At 44.1% G+C, this 21,083-nt stretch overlaps 1 protein-coding gene across 2 annotated transcripts; it reads left to right on the top strand.

Moving 5' to 3' along the window:
- Positions 1-12,269: 12,269 nt before the first annotated feature.
- On the top strand, positions 12,270-20,772 carry KCNJ8 (potassium inwardly rectifying channel subfamily J member 8). Of its 2 annotated transcripts, none has more exons than XM_082066826.1 (3): positions 12,270-12,661; positions 12,940-13,386; positions 17,656-20,772. In XM_082066826.1, the coding sequence occupies exons 2-3, from the start codon at positions 13,022-13,024 to the stop codon at positions 18,554-18,556; spliced, it is 1,266 nt and encodes a 421-aa protein (XP_081922952.1). In that variant the 5' UTR covers positions 12,270-12,661; positions 12,940-13,021; the 3' UTR covers positions 18,557-20,772. The 2 variants fall into 2 exon arrangements, with proteins under 2 accessions (XP_081922952.1, XP_081922953.1); XM_082066827.1 differs by having other exon boundaries at positions 12,270-12,732.
- Positions 20,773-21,083: the final 311 nt, after the last annotated feature.

Raw genomic sequence — 21,083 nt, 5'->3', positions numbered from 1 at the left:
GCGGAAGCACATGTTGTCACACAGATATCGGAGCTAAACGGCCAAAATCACTCTTGATTTAATTTCCTTGTCTTTAGTGAAATTGGATTTATTGTTTTTAGACTCAGTCAGTATGAAGTATGAATAATAACTTTCTTTATCTGCATATCTTTTATGATGATGCAATCCTGATTTATTTTAAGTGGTGCCAACTAGTTTGGCAAGATCCTGGCTCCCACTACAATAAATGGCTCCTGTAGGCCTGGGATTGTGTCAGGTATCTTGTAATACTTAAGAGAGGCCAATAATTAGGACCTCCTTCCTCTTCTATTTGTCCCTTACAGAAGTAAGAAGCACCTTCTTTGCTCCACCATCCTTCCAGAGCTGTAGAACTTAGCACTGCTGTTGAAACAAGTAGAAAAGAAAATACCTCAGGGGCTGAGAAAACAACTGAAAAAAAATGTTTCATTCATTTCTATGTTGGTGTGCAGGAATATTTGCCCTAGTATTACGTCAAAATTGCTTAGTCAAAGTGCTTGATGATTGTTATAGCATATCCCACAGCTGTCTAGCAGGTTTAGAAGCATAATTTGAGTCCTGAAACAATCCTATTCAACATACACAAATCCCAAGAGAGACAGCATACATAAACCAACTGCTGCAGAGGTACCAGATCTCCCCACATCACAAACACTCTGCATATGATGGTATGTACTCACCCAGGGCTTAAGCTGAGCTTTCCTTTTTTGTGTTTTCCTCTAATGGAGGAGGCTGTTCCCAACAATCACACAGCTGTTTTGTTACTAAGAAAGGTGAGAAGTCTTTGAAACAAATTTACCTTAATTTAATATAAATATGTCCCCTTTGGGAGCAGTCTCTTTAGGCTGTGGCTGAAACATGGTAAAGGAAACATCAGTCTGGAGATTTTGCTTCTTCAACTCTTGTTCCACTGCCTCTTCTGCCAGTCGGTCCATATTCTCTTGCCACAGCCTCTTTGCTTTTTTTTTTCTTCACCACCTCCTTGTATCATTCCCTCTTTGAGTCTCCTGCTCGTATCCCTGAACACTCCTTATTCTCCCTGTGGCCTCCCACTCTTTCCTGATTTAACTCCATACCCTCTGCTCCATTTCCTCTCTGACACAGCTCTGCACTCACTCTCCTTTGCCCCTGGCTTTCTCTATCTTTCTGTCATAACATCCTTTGTCTTTGTGGGACACTTAGTCTAATGTCATCATGTTTGGGGTTGCCTTTTTTTTTTTCCCCCAAGCATTAAACTAAGCAAGCTTTCTTTTTTTGTGTGTGATATTATGCTCTAGAACTATTAGGTTCTTCCTTTTACAAAGGAGCTTTGAATGCTAACACTGACCTTGTGTACATTTCTTTTAACTCTGGACAGTGCAAAGTAATCTCTATGAGAGATCCTAAATTATGTTTCTCATCTCATCTGCATTTCTTTTGCTGTGAATTGTTTCTGTGACAGAAGAAGCAAAATAGGAGTAATATCCCTTTTTGCCAATCATTGAAACCTAGAATCACAGAATGGTTTGGGTTGGAAAGGACCTTAAAAATCATCCAGTTCCAAATCCCCTACCATGGGCAGGGACACCTTCCACCAGACCAGGTTGCTCAAAGCCCCATCCAACCTGGCCTTGAACACTTCCAGGGATGAGGCATGCACAGCTTCTCTGGGCAGCCTGTTCCAGTGTCTCACCACTCCCACAGCAAAGAATTTGTTGCTATAATGATATCTAATGTAAATCTACCCACTTTGGTCTAAAACTGTTACCCCTTGCAGTATCACTCCACTCCCCGATGAAGAGTCCCTCCCCATCTTTCCTGTAGGCCCCCTTTAAGTAACTGAAACTGCTTGTGAAGCCACAACAGTGCTTCTCAACCTTTGACTTGCAACCAGTGGGTTATCTTTGCCACCCCTTGAGCTAGATCTAATGGCTGGTATGGATGAAACTGCTCCCTTGATGTATGTGGCCTTTCATTAAACTCCTAACAGCTAGCTGCTCATTACTGCTTCTTCTAAACTAGAAATATCCCATACAACCTTTGTGTTTATTACTAAGCCGAAACTTAATTGTGCTGGGAAACACACCGTAGGGGTTTTAAGTACATCTTGAGGCAGGTCCACAAGCCTCTGCCATAAGTGACACTGTTGACAGGTAGCAAGGGGAAGTTTTTCCTCCTCAAGATCAAGTGCTTAATGCAGATCTCTCCATCTATTCACTTTGCCAGGGACCTGCATCAGTACAGTGGATCCTGGGATTCATATAAGGTGAATTATTTTGATGATGTTTTCCACACAATCATAGATTGAAAGATGATGAGAATCTCCTCAAGAATAACTTTGCCTGAACCACTTGTGTTCTGCTTCAGGGATTTTGGGAGCATGAGAATTAATTTGGACTTGACATTTCAAACAATACAGTTAGCAAATGAGAAAGTCACCTTTTTTTTTTTTTTTAGGAAATAAATCAAGTCAGTGGCTGTGAGGCCTCCTAATTCTGAGCTGAGTTTGTTGCTGATTTTTTTAACTTCAGACTTGTTTTAGATTAATATTGCACATTATTTCAAAAATTCTCATAACGAACTCTTCACAGTCCCATTTCTTTGTTAAGAAGACCTCTTAAAACCACCAGGATAAGTTTTCTATTTGATATACGGTACGTTGCCTATATGTGTGTTTGCTTATACACAAAAACCTACATGTGATATTTTATTCTAAAGAAGTGTATGCTGTAAGCAACTCAAGGTTCATTTCCTTTCTCTTCAGAAGAAAGCTTTCTAAGAACAAAAGTATACTTTTTTGAATACCAGGCAAAGATCCACATCACATCACTCAATGGGGTGATTTGCCTGCTGAAGGTGCCTGTTTCTCACCCATATCTGCAGAAGGACTCCAGGCAATGAGCTTGAACTAGATGTCTGCCTTTTTGATCGCTAACTTCATAGCCTCAGGGAGCCTCGGAGAGGTAGAGATAGACAATCAGTGGGATTTTTAGTCACGTATAAACCGAAGAGGGTGTACTAACCCACTGACAATTCTGGCACGCCAGGAAACTTCCCTATAGAAGTTTGAGATGGCTCTGACAAGCCAGGAGCATAAGCAAGGCAAAGTCTGCAGGGAGAAACCATTGCTTTGTTAGGCAAACTGATAGGCAAAAAGAAGTACCTCAAGTGTTTGCAAGCTCCAGTTTCATTGCACACCTGAAAAAGCACTTTATTTGCAAGAGCATGCCTGCTTTTCCCAACTGTATCATTCAGCTGAAAGAATATATTATCAAAAGCTTCTCATGCACTTAGATGAGCCCCTTTTAGATTAGATTAGAGCAGTTGTATTGAATTATGTTTCCTTAATACACATGAGATCAATTTTGTAGTGTGGTCAAGTAGGTCTCTTTAAACTGCTTATACAATAAGTTGTTTGATATAATTAATTGTGTTCTTTTTGCTTCCTAAAGCAATGGACTCTAATGCTTTGTTGTGCAAAGACACCAATACATTCACATACCATTCTGCTAACATGCCATGAGAAGCTGAAGGAAAGACCACACATACATTTTACATATTTTATCACAAATGGAGATATAACGTATTTGAGGCAAAGAGCTACCTTTATTAGAAAGATGTGGACAAGGGCCATGTTTTCGTTATGTTTCCTTTATCTAGTGGCAAAAGTTGGAGTGTGTTTCCCTTGCAAGCACTATGGCCTAGCGTCCCCACTGTGATACTGCCAATAAAAATATGTTCTAAAGTATCTAGTGAAATCACACTGCTACTTGTTAAAATATCTCTGGAGTAATGACTCTCCCACAAAATGTATTTAAAAGCAAAAACTAATTCAGCTCATTCACTATTTTATATCCTCAAGTAGTATCTTTCGAAAGATGAATTTAGAACCAAAATATGTTATGTAAATTCTCTGATATTAATTCGACGACGGCATGTAAAGAGCCCTTTAGTTCCTTTGGAAATAAATCCTTTCAAAGGCAAAACCAAGAGAGTACTAAAAAAGGTCTGAAAACAAAACTGTAAATCAAATTCCTCACTGCCATGCAAACATCCAAATCATTTCCACATTAGTTTTTTACTGCTCTGGTTTTTCTCCACCAGAACTGACCTCTGTGTGCAATTATGGGGAAAGATTAACAGTTTTTTAATTATTAAAAAAAATGTTATAAGAAAGAAGTTCTCAGACCCTTACAAATTAGCAATGTGCTGATGCTGTTTTGGCAGGACAGGTTAGAATATTGGCTTGTACAAAGCCGTGGAGTTCAGAGAAGTCTCCAAACGTAATTCTTCAAGAGAAGAGAGATTTTTAGAAAAGTCTTTATCTATTTACTACATAATTATTATTAATTATTCACTGTTGATAGCATCTGTCTGCTGCTAGACACTGCCCATGCAAACATAACAGACATTCCTGGCAGGAGCTGTTTATTTCTCTAATATAATAAGCCCCATTCTGAAGATAATATAAACAAGAAGTCATTAAAAATAGAGCTATTAATAACAATTAGCTTCTGTTTGCTGTATTGACATTTATCATGTCCAAGATGCATTTTTTCATTTTCATTGAACATAGATATTTTCTTCCTGTGAATTACTATATAATAATGCAGCATTCAGCTCACATTACCATGCTGCACATTTCACTGCCCAATGCATTCATTCCCATGTATTTATATTAGTCACTTTTTTAATATAAATACATCACATGGTTATAGATCCTTTTGATGAAAAGTGTAAATAAGTCATGAACAGTGCCAGCTAGCACTGCCCATAAGAATGTCTCATTTCTTAACTGTCCCTTTAATTTACTTCAGGGTTTTCTGGCTGTACCAGCTTACATCCATAAATATCACTTAAACATCCAGTAAAATATTTAACCATGTAACTAAGGAACTAATGCAGCTTAGTGTAAATGACACGGTCCAGAAACACCACCCTTCAGTATCACAGATGCCCCAAAGCAGCATATTCTTTGAAAAGCAGAAAGTTACAGATTCATGTTCAATGATTATATGTGTTTTTATCATACTAGCTAGATTAGGCCCTTACTCTTTCAGCAATACCAACTATGACCTTTAGAGCTCTCTATCAAAGGCAGGAACCTGAGGTTCTAAGAGGCTCTGTGTAATGCAGATTTTCGTGGCTGAATCATCTGGGTTTGGGGCCACCTACTTCTCCAGGTCCCACCACAGCACCCAAGAGCAGAGAGATCAGAGTTGCCAGTTATTCTGTGATATGATCTTAAAATGAGAGATGGCATCTATCTTCCACCAACGGCATAATCTTAATTTAACCCTCACTCTGCAGCCAGCGGAGATAGCTGATATATCAACCACTTGTAGGCAAGGAGATCCAGAAACACAAAGATGGAAATTCATAAAAATTCCATTTCACAAATCTGAAGAAAAAGCTCCTTCAGCTGGTAATAACACTAAGCCAGCTCCAGGCTTCTCAGAAGAGGAGACAAAACGGTGTTATGCAACTCTGAGTCTGAAGCTGTGCAGAAGCCTTCTGGCTCCTGCTACACAAGAGGAATAAGCACAGTTTGGACAAGGAGATGGAATGAAAAATCCTTGATACCTGGCTTTGTTGTTCCAGATGCCACCAGAGGAAAAGGAGGAGAGAGACAACAGCTATTGTTTGTCCCAGCAGTTGGAGTACATACCGTCTCTTAGCTTCTGGGTTTTTGCTGCCTCCAGCACTTTGACTCCTGAGGCAGCCTTACTTGCTTCTAGAGCCAACTCTTAGGCTCTACCTACATTGATAAATGAAATGGGAAAAGTGCCGCAGCCCACCTGTGGGAGCATCTGTGTGTCTAAAACCACAGTAATCCCAAAACAAAGTTGTCTCATCCATCCTGTGCATTTAGAGCAGTCTCTGGATCATGCTTGGGGCGTCCCACATCCAAGCCATGCCTGGATACCAGCTGGGAGGGTGCCACCTGACATGAATTGCAGAAGCAACATGGCAGTGGAAGATGTTTAAAAAAATTCAGGTATTAGACCCTTTGAGCCATCATTTGGTGAGGAAATCCCTGTCCCATGAGACTTAAAATCCAAATGTTGTTTGTAAATCTGAGATAAGACTGAGCAGAGGGCAACGATGCCAAGGAAAGCACAGAGGTATGCCTGGCTGTTGAGGAGCAGGTTAGCAGACATTGCTCTGAGACTCTCTTGGCTTTGCAAACAGCTCAGCTGTTTGGAGAGCTCTGCTGTTTTCAGTGTAGTCTGCTACAGGTAGACCTATGGGGAAAAGGGGAGGAGTGCAAGAGGAAGGTGCTACGGAGGCCAAACCTTCATTTGCCTTTTGCTCAATACACTGGTGATAAGAAGGACAGCACTGAAGCTTCCCAACAGCTCTTTCACCGCAGCTGCAGGGAGTCACTTTGGCACTGGTCAGCAGGTTAGGAGCTTGTAAGAAGTCCTTCTATACTGTGGTTTGACCTGTGAATGAACTTTAGCCATTTGATTTTTCCATGCAATGACTGATCGTAATGGTTTGGCAAAGAGTGGGAAGAGAAGCACCCACATCTCCACCAGCTAGAGGAGGCAAAGTGTTCACATCTCTGCTCATCCTATTCAGGGGCTGTTCTGGTCTGTAAGCTCAGAAATGGGAATCATCACAAACAGATGGATCAGCAACCAGTTTTTCCATAGGAAAAAAGTCATCAAGCAAATAGCCAGTGAGGCAGAGGGGAGAAGCAACTAAGGGAAAGAACACTCCAGTTAATTAATTAGCAACATGGCTAGAGACTTATTCTAACCATGTTCAACCTAGCTAGAAATTGATTTACAGCCTTTCCATAAATTATATGACAGGTAGATACACACAAAAAAAAATCCCAAACTGCTATCTTCTCAGAGCCTCAGAAGAAACCTTTATTCCAGAAAAGAGCATGTCGTGTGAAGAAGTCACTTCAGGGCATCAGGAATAGGAAAAAAGACTGCACCACTGTGACTATTGCCATCCCAGCCTGTACCAGAGATTGACTTGGGTAAGTCCCAGATGTGACAGTGCAGTATGTCTGTACTTTCAGCTAAAGGCTTAAACCTGAAGTATGTGGGACCTAATACCTGCTGAGAACTGAAAAATGAAAGGTTTATCTAGCTTTGCTGATCAGGGATATCAAGACCTAGAAGGTGGACTGGGTAAAAGAAGTGCCCGCATTCCTGATACGGAGATGTTGTGACAGGCTGAGCTCCTGTAGCACTGAGGCTCAGCAAAGTGCAGTCTTTGGTTTTCAGCCTGCACTATAAACAAGAGATCTGTGAAGAAACAAACACACAGCTAAAATTAAAGACAAAAATATGGAGATTGATAAGTAGTGTGGGCCTGCAATAATTTTTTCCTGGGTTTTGTGCAAGGATTTAATATGATGTGGTGGTCTCCAGATAGAAATGAAGCTAGGGCTTATGGCAGAGACTGAGTATAAGGTATATCCTGGAACACAAGGCATTTATTCCAACTAGCCCTTTCTTGGCTCATGCATGTCCCTGGAGCAGAGGTGGAGTTAGGGAAATAGAGGCTAAAAGATGTTGGATTTCATAAATCAGATGACTTAAGAAATAATGTAATCTGAGTGTGATAATCTTTCTTCTCCTCTCCGCCCTTCTCTTCCTATACTGCTGACTGTGCAGAGGACCAGGGGCTGCAGCTGCAGCCCAAAAGAGTTCTTGCCAGCTCTCTCATACTAGAGGACGCAATGCATTTCTCTAAGACCATGCCCCCTCTCACCAACACATGCTGTGGCCCACACACTGACCATCTGCAGAGTAAAGTCTGCCCTCAGAAGACAACAACACTTCTTAGGAGAGGCCAAAGGAGCCAGTGGAGTTTTTGCAGCTTTGCAAGCAGCATGGGAGACCCAGCTCTGGGCAAGTTTGGCTGGAGCACCACCAAGCCCATACAGGCAAAGGTAGTCTGAAGTCAGCCTAATTCTGTTCCACCTATAGCAGGGGTGTCAAACTCATTTTTGCCAGGGGCCACACAGTACTAAAATTACATTCGGCCCTTCAAAGGCTGATGTGGCCCTCGGTGAACATGAGTTTGACACCCCTGCTCTATAGCAAGCTCAGACTTGCTTGAGGAGTTAAAAGGGATACAGCTGCTTCTAGTTAAGACAGTTCATCCAAGATGGTGTGGCTCTCTCTTTTATCCCCATGCTACACAGGGAGCAGATAAAAAGGCAGGAGATACCTTTCCCATGGCCAGCGGTGCTGTGTAAGCCAAGCCAGCACATCAGCTCACTGGGCTGCAGATCCTAAACCACAACATAATACCCCATGTGCTACCTGGCAACTACATGCAGGGAGTGGGAAAATACTGAACTCCCAGTTACAAATGCACCAGACCAGTTTGTTGGCACTAGAAACAGCATAACAGAGATTTACAGTACAGCCAACTTATTGCTAGTTTGCAGGGGGTCAATAGCCTGTACCCTGTAGCCTGACACACACAGAGAAGTCAGAGTAGCAGATTTTGTCAAAAATGGCAAATGTATCATTTCTAAACCAGATAGTTCTAATGGGAAACAACCCCTCTGTCAGCAAAACCACAGAATATCTACAAACTTCACTATACAACTCAGTAACATATAACATAGAGGCACTAGTTACATGCATTTTGATGATAAAAACTATTTTTGTCCTGCTGCTCTTGCATGAAATAGGGCAGGGGGTGGGAAAGATGGCTCGGGGTAACAGATGCCCTTAGGTTGCAGTTTCTCCTTTTTCATGTTTGATGGATCTGCTGCCAGTTCATCTGGGGAAGAGTTCATCCATGCTATCTGAATATGTCTTATCAGCTTTGTGTCTTAGTGGAAGCCTTGTGCTGAGTGCATGACATCTCTGGGCGCCTGCGAAGTCAGCCTATCTCTAAACTAAGATTAGAATTTCAAACAAAACTTATTACAAAGCAGGATTTTCTGGAATAGATGGACACAGCTATAATGTGGAAATTTCAGATTCATGGCTTGATTCTTTTTTAGGTAGGCATAATTGTAAAGTGATATTTACCATAATATCAGTAACTCTTGTGGGTGAAGGGGAAATAAAACAGCAAGAAGAGAGATGCATCACAGGCCATAATAAAACTAGATCCAAATCTGCTATCAGTTCTGATCATTTTTTGCCTGAAAAGGCTGTGTTCACAGCACTCAGACACTATGTTCCTTACAAAAAGTGTTAGGAGATATTTTGGGAGATTTTCCCAGCTATTACTTAAATATCAGACTTAAATGTGTATGTGGCAATCAAGCAAGTATTTAAAAGGGCAAAGGGGAACATCTTTAGTAGCTGTCACTCTCCAGAGCATGTTCATACACTGTAACTCAGGGGATTGGATGCTGTGCTTGAAATCATGTCTCATAATGTTTAATCAGGAAGAGGAAATGGTTCTGGTGCTCCTGATCTCCACATCCCAGCGGTCATGGCCCAGCAGTCTTCCTCGAAACTGATCTTAAGTTTAAGAGAGGAGGAGGATATTCTGCTGTGGATTTCAACAATAACTTCAGAGGAAAGTGTGCAATTGAGCATGTGACATGAGTAAATTGGTGTCATAAGCAAAATAAGATAATTCAAAGATCTTATGAAAAAGCAGGGGGAGCAGGGGGGAGGGATTCCATGCAGCTTCCAGACATTTCTTTATTTTTTGGAACTGCAGCTAGCGGACATACTGAGGAACATCAATCATGTTTCTAGCCCTAGCATGGAATAAATACTTCATAGGAGCTAAAAGAGAGAAAGGAGGAGAAAGTGAAGAAAAAGGAAAAGGATAAGAGCAAGGAGAAGGAAAAAAAACTGGAACTTTTTTGCATGTGCATTAAATCAGTTATTGAATCAGTTCCAATAGTGGCACCCAAGTGAGATGCGCTTTTGGAGGCTACATCGAACAAGGCAGCCCTGCAAGACCAGTCTCTGCCACTCCATTTGTAGCAGGAGAACATCCTGAGTTCTCCAAGCCCAGACCATGAAGTGTCATAGTCGGCACCAGCAACACTGATCCTGCAGATACCCACCCAAGTTACTTTATGCATGTTACTCAGAGTCTGGTTAGAATCTAAAGGTAATTGGTTTAGATCCTGACTTTTCAGACTGGAGCTGGTCATCTGCCTGAAGTTAATTTCATACACGAATGTTGAGCTAATTGCCTAATATGACTGGGGCTTTGAGTCTGTCTCTTTTCTGACTACTGGATATCTGTTATTAGAAAAGGATAGTGCTAGAAAAATTTCCAGGAACCATTCATCTTTTTAAAATTGAGCACATGTATATGTTCAACAGTGTGGATATCTTCAAGATGAGGGCTACACTGCCCATCAAACACACCTTCTCAATTTTTCCGAGCCTGAATACACTCAAAACCTTCCTGATCACAGTAAGCCTGTCAGGCATTTCTTTCTTTCTCTAGTTTACAGAGAGAAAGTATTTTGTTCTCTGTAAATTTTATATCATATAGGTCATTCACTTCAGAGATAAACAGAAAAGTTTAGAAACCTCCTTACTGTACACACACACTTTCTTTGGTCATGTGGGAGTTAATCGGACACAACAAGATCTCTGCGCTTTGCTTCATTAAAATCTAAATTTAGATATTTTCATAAAGCTGAGGTACTGTTTATTCTTCCAACTAAAAAACCTAAGACTTCGGAAAAAAAGCTGCAATTTCCAAGAATGTAAGTTTCCATTAAACACAAGAGCCAAAACTGTAAACCTCGACCTGTGGGAAAAAGAACCAACTTCTGCAATTTCACTGTTTGGTTTTGGACATTGTGTGTAATTTCTCCTAGACCCAGATCATATACAAATACCCATCTGCCAATGCCCGTTACAACAACTGAACATGATAACAGGCCTGACTCTGTGCCCAATAAGAGCTGTGAACCATAAAAAGGAATGTCTTTTTCCTTTTCTCACTGAAACAGGTAATTAAGTTTGTCAAAAGCAGCAAGGGCCATGAGATTCTGGCTTGGGTCCTCCGAACACTTATGCACATGCTTTGCTTTCTGCCTGCAAGCTGTCTCAGCAAGACTTGAGGTAAGATAAAATTTAAAAGGCCCAACTCTGGGCTTAACAGAGGAAGCAAGTGTGCTGCTGCCTTGCTGCAGCCGGAGGGTGACTTTATGTACCCAGACAGAGCCAGCTCCCTACAGAAAAGGCACAAGCCAGTGTAAGCACCTTGCTTCTCCCTTAAATTTCACAGGATCATAGCAGAGTTTGGGTTAGAATGGACCTTTGAAAGTCATCTAGTCCAACCCCCCTGCAATGAGCAGGGACATCTTCAACTAGATCAGGTTGCTCAGAGCCCCGTCCAGCCTGGCCTGGAATGTCTCCAGGGATGGGGCATCTACCACCTCTCTGGGCAACCTGGGCCAGTGTTCCACCACCCTCAGTGTAAAAAATTTCTTCTGCATCTCTAGCCTGAATCTCCCATCCTTTAGTTTAAGACCATCACCCTTTGTTCTGTCGTAACAGACCCTGCTAAAAAGTCTGTCCCTATATTTCTTATAGGCCCCTTTTAAGTACTGAAAGGCCACAATAAGGTCTCCTCAGAGCCTCCTCTTCTCCAGGCTGAACAACCCCAACTCTCTCAGCCTGTCCTCACAGCAGAGCTGTTCCAGCCCTCTGATCATTTTTGTGGCCTCCTCTGGCCCCTCTCCAACAGGTCCATGTCTTTCCTGTGCTGAGGGCTCCAGAGCTGGACACAGGACTCCAGGTGGGGTCTCACCAGAGCAGAGCAGAGGGGCAGAATCACCTCCCTCGACTTGCTGGCCACGCTCCTTTTGCTGCAGCCCAAGATACAACTGGCCTTCTGGGCTGCAAGTGCACATTGCCGGCTCATGTCCAGTCTCTCATCCACCAGTACGGACCCAACCTAAAACGTCTATCACCCGACCAGCCGCCGGTACCGCTCCCCGCACGGAAAGCGCCTACGAGTGTGTCTGCGCCCCGCCCCGCACCCAGCCCCGCCGGGCTGCCCTGCCCGCCCTTCCCCTCACCCGCCCGCCGCTCAGACCCACCGCAGCCCGGCCCGGCCCGGCCCTGCTCTCCGGGGCCGAATCGGAGAAAACCGGCTCGGCCCCCCCCCGCCGCTCCGCCCGCTCCCCTTCGCCCCTCCCCGCCCGGCCGCGCACCGCCCCGCCAGGCTGTGGTAAGAGGCGGCGGGGCGGGGGGTTGAGTTCCGTGCCGGGGCGGGGGGGCGTCCCTGGGAAACGGCGGGGCGTCAGGCAGCCCCTGCCCTCCCTCGGTGGGACGGGCCAGGCGGAGGGGAGCTGCGGCGAGCCAGGTTTTCCGTAGGTTTGTTCTGTCACACGTCTAGGGGACAAAGTTTGGGAATAAAGGGAGGGTTTACCCGCCTAATCCCGGGAAGCAAGGAGAGCTGCGGAGGGGAAATGCGACCGCCTGCTCCGTGGAGTCCCGTTCCCTGCCTCCCGCGCCCCCAGCTCAGCTCCTTCTTGTGATGCTTTCGGGAGACCGGACAGGGGCTCCTGGCTGCGCTGCGCGGCTGTAGCCACGAGAAATGAGTCTCCACCGTCTCTCCGCAGACTAAACTTTGTTCGAACCAGAGAAGTCCGATCCTTCAAGTCCTGCAGGATGCTCCGTGTTGTGGTACCCACCTTGGCACGGCTATCTCCTGAAGAAACAGCCTGAGCAACCAACCTGTCGTATGTCATGTTACTTTACATCAAGTTCGCAAGACTGTTCCGCAGCCTCCCTACCTGCAAGGAGTGTCAAAGTAGCATCTTCTGTTTCTGTTACAAGCTGATGCCAATTGCTCATATAAAAATGATGGTCTGAAAGAGGAAGGGTGCTGTAGAATAAGTAGTCACATTTAATAAGCTGTGACATTTAATGTAATGGTTGTTGGTGTGAGGGTACCTAATTGGGGCTTCTTGCTGTGGTGCATCAGTGACAGATTTGATCAGGTTCTCTCTTTTTGCAGGGTAGAGTGAGCTCTGCAAAGACGTGGTAGAGGGACCACCCCCCATTTTGCATCTTGCTGACCGGACTATGGTGGCAGGAAGATGCTGGCTCGGAAGAGTATCATCCCTGAAGAGTATGTGTTGGCACGAATTGCTGCCGAGAACCTGCGCAAGCCGCGCATCCGAGACCGGCCACGCAAAGCCCGCTTCATCGCCAAGAATGGGGCATGCAACCTGGCACACAAGAACATCCGTGAGCAGGGGCGATTCCTGCAAGACATTTTCACCACTTTGGTGGACCTGAAGTGGCGTCACACACTGGTCATCTTTACTATGTCCTTCCTGTGCAGCTGGCTGCTCTTCGCCATGATGTGGTGGCTGGTGGCTTTTGCCCACGGCGACATGGACCCAAGCACAGAAAGCACTACAAACAGCACCAAGTGGACACCATGCGTGACGTGTGTCAGGTAAAGTACAGGTGGTGGGATGAAGAAAGGGGAGGGATGGATCTGCCTGCTGTCCTGCCGATGCCTAAATTGCAGTTTTTGGGTTACATGAACTGTTGTATTTGGTTGAGACAGTTGAAAAGTGCAGTGTTTTCCTCTAGATTACATAAATTGAGCAAGCCTTCTAGGCTTGGAAAATACTGTACTGGAGATTTCTTTGGTTCCTTACAGGATCTGAAAGAGAGGGAGACCTGCTGCTTTTCATGTGTCTCCACACTCTGTGGGTAACATACCTTGCCTGTCGAGATAAGAGCCTGCTACAAGAGTGGGTATGTGTTATATGTATTGTAACATTGTCCACGGCAGTGGGAGCATCCCGAGCATGGTGTGAGCTGCTCACCACACTGGTGAAAAGTGGCCACCACAGGGTTGGTTCATGAGAGGCAGGGTACCAGCCATGGGTCTCAGGTAGGGCTGGCAAGAAAAGTGCCATTTAGGGCAAAACTAGACCTTTTTCAAGATGACTCTCCTGAGACAGCTAAATATGGGGTGGTTCAAAATACCTTTGTGAAGCCATAGGCCAGCAGTTTGGCAGAGGAACAGTTTCCATGGTGTGCATGCTGTGGCAGACAGTGAAAATTTAGGGGACTACTAGGTTAAATGTCACCCGTTGAAGTATTTCACTCTCCGTCCCCAAAGCCATGACAGTTTTAAAGGCACTGATAAACTTACAGATACATACACAGAATAGAAGAGTGTTTGTTAAGTGGAGGTGGGAGTAAGAAATAAAATCACCTTACCATCTCATCAGTAAAATCTCTTTTTATAGCACTAGGTTTTTAAAGAGAAAAATCCTGATTCAGTATGGCCATACTGCCCCAGATCAGCTGTCATTACACATTCTGGTGCTGTGAGGGACTGGGGCTGCAGGGTCTGCTGAGACATCAGAGTAGCCACTTCTCTTTTCTCCTTTCTCCCGTGCATAGGTTTGAGGCATCTCACCAAGTTTGAAGGGACATTGTATCTGGCTCATGAAGGAGCAGAGATTTCATGCTCCCTTTGTTTTGATACTTTTTTAAATGAGGATTTTCCAAGCTAAGGGAAATGGGGATTTTTCCAAGCTGACGTTCATTAAGTTGGGGGGGTTGGGGTAGGGGACAGGGGAAGGTTGCTGTCTTATTTCTTTTCCAATAACTGGCCACAAGCAGTCACCTCTGAAAGGCGGTTGTGGCAAGGTGGGTGTCAATCTCATCTCCAAAGTAACAAGCAATAGGAGGAGAGGAAACGGCCTCAAGTTGCACCAGGGGAGGTTTAGGTTGAATATTAGGAAAAACTTCTCTGAAAGGGTTGTCATGCATTGGAACTGGGGCTGTTTAGCCTGGAGGCTGAGGGGACACCTTATCTCTCTCTACACCTATCTGAAAGGAAGTTGTAGCATGGAGGGTGTTGGTCTCTTCTTCCAAGTAGCAAGTGATAGGACATGGGGATATGACCTCAAGTTGTGCCAGGAGATGTTTAGACTGAATATTAGGAAAAAATTCTTCATGGAAAGGGTTGTCAGGGGTTGGAACAGGCTGCCCAGGGAAGTGACTGAGTCACCATTGCTGGAGGAGTTTAAAAGACATGTAGATGTGGTGCTTAGGGTCATGGTTTACTGGTGGACTTGGTAGTGCTAAGTTAACGGTTGGATCTGATGACCTTAAAGCTCTTTTGGAATGTAAACAATTCTATGATCCTATGACCCAGCTTGTGCCCACTGGGGTGTCACTCCAGATGTGTCTGGGATTTGTGGGATTTGTCCAACCAAAATTAGCAAGTAGCTACACGCCACTGGCTCTTCAGGGTCAGCCAGGGGGGCATCCCTCTGCTTGATTGGCAGCCCACTTGCCTTGGCCCGTCCCATGGGGCTCCCCACAGGGCTCCTGGACCACCCTGCAGAGCCTGAGCTGGCTGTCCAGGGCCTCATGTCGCTGGGGCAAGGTGTACCTCTGGTCATGGCTCTGCCCCTCGCTCCATCCCTGTAGGCCTGGCTGTGGCAGGCCCAGGCTGGCAGCTCTTCCAGCATGGCTGCAAACCTCTGCTGCAAGGACAGCCTGGAGGGGTGTGGAAAAGCAGAGCAAATGAACCAGCGTAACTTTATGGTTTACCCCATGATGAGGAACACACATGGCTCCCTCATGCAAGTACCTGGGGTGGTTCAGCCAACAGCCACTCAAAGGTCCATGTCCAAGCCATGGAAAGTTGCTTCCCTTCATAGGGAAATACTTCATCTGTTTAAATCTGGCTACTGCTTTCAATGAAGTCATGACATAGCAATGGGATTGCTGGCATTTTTAAGAATGATGAGTTTTTGCATGTTAAGTATATTCAATATTGCAATAATACATATGCCAAAATAATGGCAAGCATTTTTTAACTTACTTTCATGAGATTTAGGCCCACAGATGTTTCAGGAGAGCTTTCTTGGGTATGTGCCATTACAGATTTACAACAAACCTGGTTTTGGACATTTTAGCCAGTGCCTAGAACTTGCACAGCACTTGAATTTTTCAAAATACTGCAGAAATGTCTCAGTCTTGCAGCTCTTTGCCACACAAAACAAGCATTACCCGAAAACTGTTACACAGCTCTAAGGGAAAAGACCTGGGAATAGTATGACTTGGAGTTTTTAGCTCCCTTTACACATGGTCAAAATGCTATACAAACTCGCTGCTTCAATTACTTCTGCTGTAAAAAGGTGGATTCTCTTTTTTTTTTGCTAGGAAGCAGTAATCAGAATATTTACTCCACAGAGCTTTAAGCTGAAATAAACTTAATTCAAAGTTTAAACCAGTTTAAACCAGAAGCTTCAGTCTGCAGGCAAATAAATATTCATGAACATAAGAAGTCATTCCATGAATGCTATTAATTAACTCCTTAGACCTTGGTTTCGTCAGAGTGAAATGCAAAAATAAACCCCTCAATACAAGGAAAACTGCCAAAGATTAAAAAAATAGAAAAGGAAAGAGAAAAAACACACAAGATGATGAAGTTATTTCAAAGATATCTCTGCAGAGACTGGCAGGTTTTTAGAAACATGAACTTTCTACAGAAAATTATCCCTGATATTTCCTATGCTATTTGAATGTTTCCTCATGACTCCAGGTCATGAAAATAAAGTTAGGAAAACCAGAAAAAGTTAGGAAAACCAGAAAATAAACCACTGAAAAAAAGTTAGGAAAACCAGAAAATTTTATTTAAAAGCAGATTAATTGAAAAGCAAACCAAAACCAATGAATGGTATAGAACTGTCTTCATTGGCAGGACATATTTTCCATAGGTAAAGCCATGTTGAGCATGGCAATGTTTCAAATGTTGGTGGATTAACTGATTTTAGACATAAGAGACTTTGGTGAAAGATGTATCTGGTTATAAAACGAAATTAAAGACCCTGGTATATACAGGGGATATTACATTGTGGAGTACTATAAATACTGTATTTTGGAAAGTTTGTGGACAGCATCCTCTGATGTCCAGCACAATAGCATATTAACGATGTTTAACTTAACCCATACTTAACCCACTCCTGTGTTGAAATTTTCCAGCTAGTCTTACCATGGCAGTGAGCTAAACCCAGACCCTGGGTCTCAGCATTGTCCTCCTGCCAGGATGTGCAGAGGGGACTGTAGAGGCCACTGCCCTCCCTCTACAGCCCGATCCTGTGGGCTCAGTCACAAGGTGAGCAAGGGTTTGAGAAGAGTCACGAATCTGTGAATATCCCTTTTCCCTCTGGGAAATCCTGCTAAAAGTGGTCACAACCCAGAGAGGCGGGTAGTATGAGTGAAGTGCTGCAGTTTTCCCAGTTCCCTTTCACTGCTTAGGCTGGTGGAAGAGTCTCAGTGTGCCAGCTGATTGCTCATCTATCATCCCCAAAGTCACCACCACTGTCTGCCAAGTGCTTCATGAGATGCAGATGGTGGAAAGCCCAGGTGTCAGAGCATTGTCAACTAACGCAGTGGGTGGTATGTGTTCATGAGCAGAGGATCTAGTGAGTTTCTCAGGTTCACCTACTCTTACAGACAGTCTTTTAGGAGCTCAGGCTCCGAGGTCTTCCACCATCAGACACTGTACCCACTACACGAAAACAGGATCACTGAGCATGCAGTGTTTTTGCTGGTGTAACAGAAGACTTGAGTGTACCAGAACTGTACACATAGCTCCTTAAGTTTGTTTCTTGAAACTATTTTCTAGTAGGTTTTAACTTCATGTTTGATGTCCTTGGAGCTAAATTTGTGCAATCTTTTTTTCCAGGTCTTTCACTTCTGCTTTCCTTTTCTCCATTGAAGTTCAGGTGACCATTGGTTTTGGGGGTAGGATGATGACAGAGGAATGTCCCTTGGCCATAACGGTCTTGATCCTGCAGAACATTGTAGGTCTGATTATCAACGCTGTCATGCTGGGCTGCATATTCATGAAAACAGCGCAAGCTCACAGGCGGGCTGAGACCTTGATTTTCAGCCGGCAGGCAGTCATTGCAGTTCGAAATGGTAAACTTTGCTTCATGTTTCGAGTGGGAGACCTGAGAAAGAGCATGATCATTAGTGCCTCAGTGAGAATCCAGGTTGTGAGGAAGACTACAACCCCTGAAGGAGAAGTCATACCCATTCACCAGGTAGACATTCCTGTGGATAACCCCATCGAAAGCAACAATATTTTCCTTGTGGCTCCCTTAATCATTTGTCACATCATAGACAAGCGGAGTCCTCTTTATGATATCTCTGCTGCTGACCTGGCACTCCAGGACCTGGAGCTCATCGTGATACTTGAAGGAGTCGTAGAAACGACTGGCATCACAACGCAGGCGAGAACCTCCTACATAGCAGAGGAGATCCTGTGGGGTCACCGCTTTGTGCCCATCGTCACCGAAGAGGAAGGCGTGTACTCAGTTGACTACTCCAAGTTTGGCAACACTGTCAAAGTGGCGGCACCGCGTTGCAGCGCTCGAGAGCTTGACGAGAAGCCATCTATTCTCATCCAGACCCTGCAGAAAAGCGAGCTGTCCCACCAAAACTCCCTGCGGAAACGCAACTCCATGAGGAGAAACAACTCAATTAGGAGGAGCAACTCCATGCGGAGAACGAATCCATCCCTCATTGTGCCCAAAGTGCAGTTTATCACACCCGAAGGGAGCCAGAGTGCCTCAGAAACGTGATACAAAGCCCTTTGCGAGGTTGGTGGGCTTCAAAAGAAGGAGGCACCCATGGTGTTTTGTTTAAATTTTCTTTCACTTAAGAAAATAAGAACACAATGCAGAAAAGAACTGTACAATAGCTATTTATTCTATTACTTACTGAAAGCACCACCTAATGGCATTAGGAAACACTTTAGCACTTAGTGTATGGATTAATTAAAAATGGCACATACACTAAAGAAAACACAGTATGCTAATGTAATATAATATGTATTTATACTTGTCTTAATGGCATGCTAATTTTTAAATCTTATTTTTCCTATTCAGGGTCTCTTTCTTATCTTTTTCCTCTGACTGTCACAAAATGTGGAGGGTTTCTTTGTAAGTGGGTTACACACCTACAGGCAGAAGTGAGTGTTTTCAAAACAGCTGCATACAATAGCTTGCACAGATTTTTTGCAAGATATTTGGATATTGATCTTTTGGGGGTGAATTCCTTGTTCTCTTGAAAGGAGTAGCTAAATTCCTCAATGGTTTCACTGGAGAAGAGCCAGGACGTTACCTTCAGTTTTTCAGATCTTTTCTCTCTGCTGGTTTATTACAAAGTCATTTTGAGAGCAAATTCAGGCCAGTTGAAGTGACCTAAACACCCCACAAGAAAACTGGTGCCACTCAGAGCAACACCAGCAGGAGAACCAGCAAAACAGCATGGCCTCTTGCACAGCATTGCTCTTCTTCTCAGGCTGAGACACTTCACAGCTGGACATCGTACATCTCTAATGTAGCTGTAGCCCAGGCTGAGAAACTCAAGTCTTCCCAGCTGCCACCTGATCACCCATTTCACTGAAACTATTGAGGTTGAAAAAAGCACATATCTCTTTAAGATCCTCTTCATATCAGTAGATGACAAAATCCTGTTTTGTGTTCTCTTAAAGTTTGATACACTGAAGGCAACAAGTGTACTTCCTTCACTTACAATGCTTTTTTGTCGGATTGAGACTGTTCACTTCGTCAGAACGTTGCTATTTGCCAGTGGGAATTCATGAATGGGCATGAGAGGGAACTGTGCCAATAATATTAAAGATAGTATTTTCAAAACTTTCTGAATAATTTTCAGGGGGGACTTGGGTGATTCTGCTGAATTACTATTTTTCAGCAGTGTTTCATGAAGTTTTTATATAACATGACTTTGAGAATTGGTGGTAAGCAGCTTTTCTCTTTAAATTCAAATGGGTATTTGTCATCTAGAGACTTCCCAAAAATGTCATCACAAGTTTTTCTACAAGAATAAATAAATGTTGGACAACTAATTGTATCACATTTGATATTGCTAAATTGATGCAAGCTTTTTTTCCTCTGTGAATAAGAAGTATAATTATGGACAAATTCCAGTTCAAATTTCTTATAGGATTTGCCTTATTATGTCTGTGGCTCAAGAAAAGTAATATACCTGTGCTGATTCTCCAAACCACTCAACCACTTAAATACTTTTACAATTTTAAATATTTGCTTATTCCTATCAGGTAAAATAGTCAAAACAATGCTGGTTTCTCATTCTCTTTGGAAGTCAGTTCATCAGCACTTGTGTGGACAGTTTGCAGGCTTTGTGCGGTATTGGGTGGTGACATGGAGGGGCATTGCTCTGTAGCTGAAGGTGATCCAACAGTGTCCCTGGCAGCCAAGAGGGCCACCCGTGTCCTGGGTGCATCCAGCACAGCATTGCCAGCCGGGCCAGGGAGGTGATTGTCCCGCTCTGCCCTGCACTGGTGCAGCCTCACCTGGAGCACTGGACTGGGTGCAGTTCTGGGCAACACAGTATTAAAAGGACATAAAGCTACTGGAGAGTGTACAGAGGAGGCCACAAAGTTGGTGAAGGGTTTGGAGGGGAAGCTGTATGAGGAGCAGCTAAAGTCACTTGGTTTGTTCAGCCTGGAGGAGACTGAGGGGAGAACTCACGGCGGCTACAGCTTCCTCACAAGGGGAGGAGAAGGGGCAGGTGCTGTTCTTCTCTTTTCTCTTCTCTTTTCTTTCTCTTCTCTTCTCTTCTCTTCTCTTCTCTTCTCTTCTCTTCTCTTCTCTTCTCTTCTCTTCTCTTCTCTTCTCTTCTCTTCTCTTCTCTTCTCTTCTCTTCTCTTCTCTTCTCTTCTCTTCTCTTCTCTTCTCTTCTCTTCTCTTCTCTTCTCTTCTCTTCTCTTCTCTTCTCTTCTCTTCTCTTCTCTTCTCTTCTCTTCTCTTCTCCTCTCCTCTCCTCTCCTCTCCTCTCCTCTCCTCTCCTCTCCTCTCCTCTCCTCTCCTCTCCTCTCCTCTCCTCTCCTCTCCTCTCCTCTCCTCTCCTCTCTCTCGTTCTCGTTCTCGTTCTCGTTCTCTTCTTCACTCTTGTGACCAGTGACAGAACCCAAGGGAATGGCAGGAGGATGTTCTAGGGGAGGTTTAGATTGGACATTGGGAAAAGGTTCTTCCCCCAGAGGGTGGTGGAGCACTGGCACAGGCTCCCCAGGGAGGTGTCACAGCCCCAAGCCTGACAGTGTTCAAGAAGAGACTGGACAAG

This window comes from Streptopelia decaocto (assembly GCF_964273445.1).
Source record: "Streptopelia decaocto genome assembly, chromosome: 1".
In the NCBI taxonomy this organism is placed as follows: domain Eukaryota; kingdom Metazoa; phylum Chordata; class Aves; order Columbiformes; family Columbidae; genus Streptopelia; species Streptopelia decaocto.
This window is presented reverse-complemented; position numbering and strand designations above follow the sequence as displayed.

Excerpts from the sequence above, each read along its gene's own strand:
- KCNJ8 (XM_082066826.1), top strand. The coding sequence starts at position 13,022 with ATGCTGGCTCGGAAGAGTATCATCCCTGAAGAGTATGTGTTGGCACGA. Across the intron at positions 13,387-17,655 it reads CCATGCGTGACGTGTGTCAG|GTCTTTCACTTCTGCTTTCC; the intron begins GTAAAGTACAGG and ends CTTTTTTTCCAG.